Source organism: Aptenodytes forsteri, unplaced genomic scaffold (assembly GCF_000699145.1).
Source record: "Aptenodytes forsteri isolate BGI_AS27 unplaced genomic scaffold, ASM69914v1 Scaffold173, whole genome shotgun sequence".
Classification (NCBI taxonomy): Eukaryota; Metazoa; Chordata; class Aves; order Sphenisciformes; family Spheniscidae; genus Aptenodytes; species Aptenodytes forsteri.
In genome coordinates, this window is record NW_008794449.1 from 3,854,219 (window position 1) to 3,856,240 (window position 2,022).

General features: G+C 45.1%; 1 protein-coding gene across 1 annotated transcript in view; it reads left to right on the forward strand.

The window, feature by feature from the left end:
• The window catches only part of EXOC4 (exocyst complex component 4), a 431,485-nt gene extending 429,793 nt beyond the window's left edge, over window positions 1-1,692 (forward strand). Inside the window, exon 19 of the mRNA XM_009290434.1 lies at window positions 287-1,692. Within this exon, the coding sequence (XP_009288709.1) occupies window positions 287-524 (238 nt within the window). The 3' untranslated portion in view covers window positions 525-1,692. The remainder of the gene's footprint in view (window positions 1-286) is intronic.
• The last annotated feature ends 330 nt before the right edge of the window (window positions 1,693-2,022 follow it).

A 2,022-nucleotide genomic window follows, 5' to 3' on the forward strand; every position in this document is an offset into this window, starting at 1 on the left:
TGGTGCTCAGTTGCCGACTGAGGTTAAACCACAACAGTATGGAAGAGTGTGGGGAGTAGATCTGTGAGATTTGCTCCCCTGTGCATGTACATGCCCACTTGTCATCTCCTGATGTTCAATAGGAGTATGTTTGTGTTCTCTTTGTACAGCGTCTGATGCAGCCTTCTCTGCTCTTGGCGCTGCTGAATAAAAGTAACAGTTGATGGTATTCTACAGAAATAAAGGTCTGGAGCATCAAGTATCACTATTCACCAGAGTGGGGTTTTTTTGTTTGCTTGCTTTTCAGGCAGTATTATGAGATGCTCTATAACACAGCAGACGAGCTTTTAAACCTCGTGGTGGATCAAGGGGTGAAGTACACAGAGCTGGAATACATCTACGCCCTGAACTTACTGCACCGGAGCCAGACAGGTGTGGGAGACCAAACCACCCAGAACATGAGGTTGCAGCGGTTGAAGGAGATCATTTGTGAGCAGGCTGCTATCAAACAGGCCACCAAGGACAAGAAAATCACCACCGTGTAATCTGCTCTGTCGCTCATATTCACTGAGCAGCGGGGGCTGTCAGATTGCAGGTCCAAGCCTCTGCGTTTCTGTTATAATCAAAGGCAAAAGTGCGTATCTTCTGGGTGGCATTGTACTAGTGAGAAGGGAAATGTCATTTGGGATTTGGGTTTGGGGTTGTTTCGGGGGTTTTGCTGTGTAATCACATAATGCTTCCTTAATGTGTTCTCCCAAGAGTGATTGCACCGCAGGAACAGGCATCCTGGTAGAGATTTGGGTGGGATATTTGGCTTTGCTCTGTTGCTGCTGCTTTGCCTTGAGATGTAAGGCAAGCTGCTATCTGGCGGGGTGGGAAAAGAGAAGATTTCACACTGGGTTAGGTCGGAGTCTTCAGTGGAAGTTCAGACCCCAGTAAAGTAAACAGCACCGTGACAAGTCAAGCACAGACCTCTTGGTCACATGTGAGATCTTGATGGTTTTGAAGCCATTCCAACAGCATTGCTGTGTGGAGCCTGTTTCAGCTCTGCCAGTACTATTCTCGATGGCAGTTGTAGATGTGTTAAGTTTTCTGCTGTTTCCACTGCAAAGAGATCTATTTGCTTATTCCTTCGGATAGCGATAAGCCAATTCTCGTAGTGGGAGGTAACATGGGACCATTTGTTTCCACTTCTACTTTTTCATTATCACAGAGCCATATGGCATCGGTTTCTACAGCGCATACTGCGCTGGATGATGGTGGATGTAGGAGAAAATTGCCAATATAAGGTAATAGCAAAACTTAATTCTCTTTTTCTGAATATATCTTTTGAGTCTCCCCAGCTGAAAAGGTATTTTGTAATCATCATTTGATGTACTGGAAGGGCACGCAGGCTTATGTAGCTCAGCACTAATCATCAGCAAGGGCAGGAGGAGGGCAGACCCCAGCTCTGCAGTCTGAGGTGCACTCAGGTCACCATTTCTGCCCTGCCTTGACCATATAAAGCCACCTGGTAAAAGGTTCCTTATTTATGGAGGCTGAGGAGTTTATACCATCCCTCCAAACCGAGAATACACTGTGCTTGTATTTGTCAAGTAAATTGTCGACCCAGCTGGGTTTCACGTCCTGAGAAAGCTTCTCTCTGAGCTGTGTAACTGCTTGTGTGTCAGTCTTGAAACTGCAAAATTAAAGGATGTTTGAAGACTCCTCAAAGGCTCTGGTGCTTTGTCTGTTTTTTTTTTAAGGACTGTTATTTTTGTGGTATTTAAAAGATTCCCTTCCAGGTCCGAATTCATATGGTGTCCTCCAAGGTTACATCAGTGAGGAAGTGGTCTTCTGAATCATTCAGTCTAATCCCCAGCTACCACAGGCCAACTGGACAACAAGCTTCTTAACCTCCATGTTAAAAGCAGAACCCAGTAGTTCTAGTTGTTAGGAATCTTCTGGTTTCTGTTCTCATTTTATTCATGAACCCAGTTTTTCGTACGCCAATATTGGCCATTAACTACAAGAGTTCCTTCCTTTCCTTGATGAATTGGCATG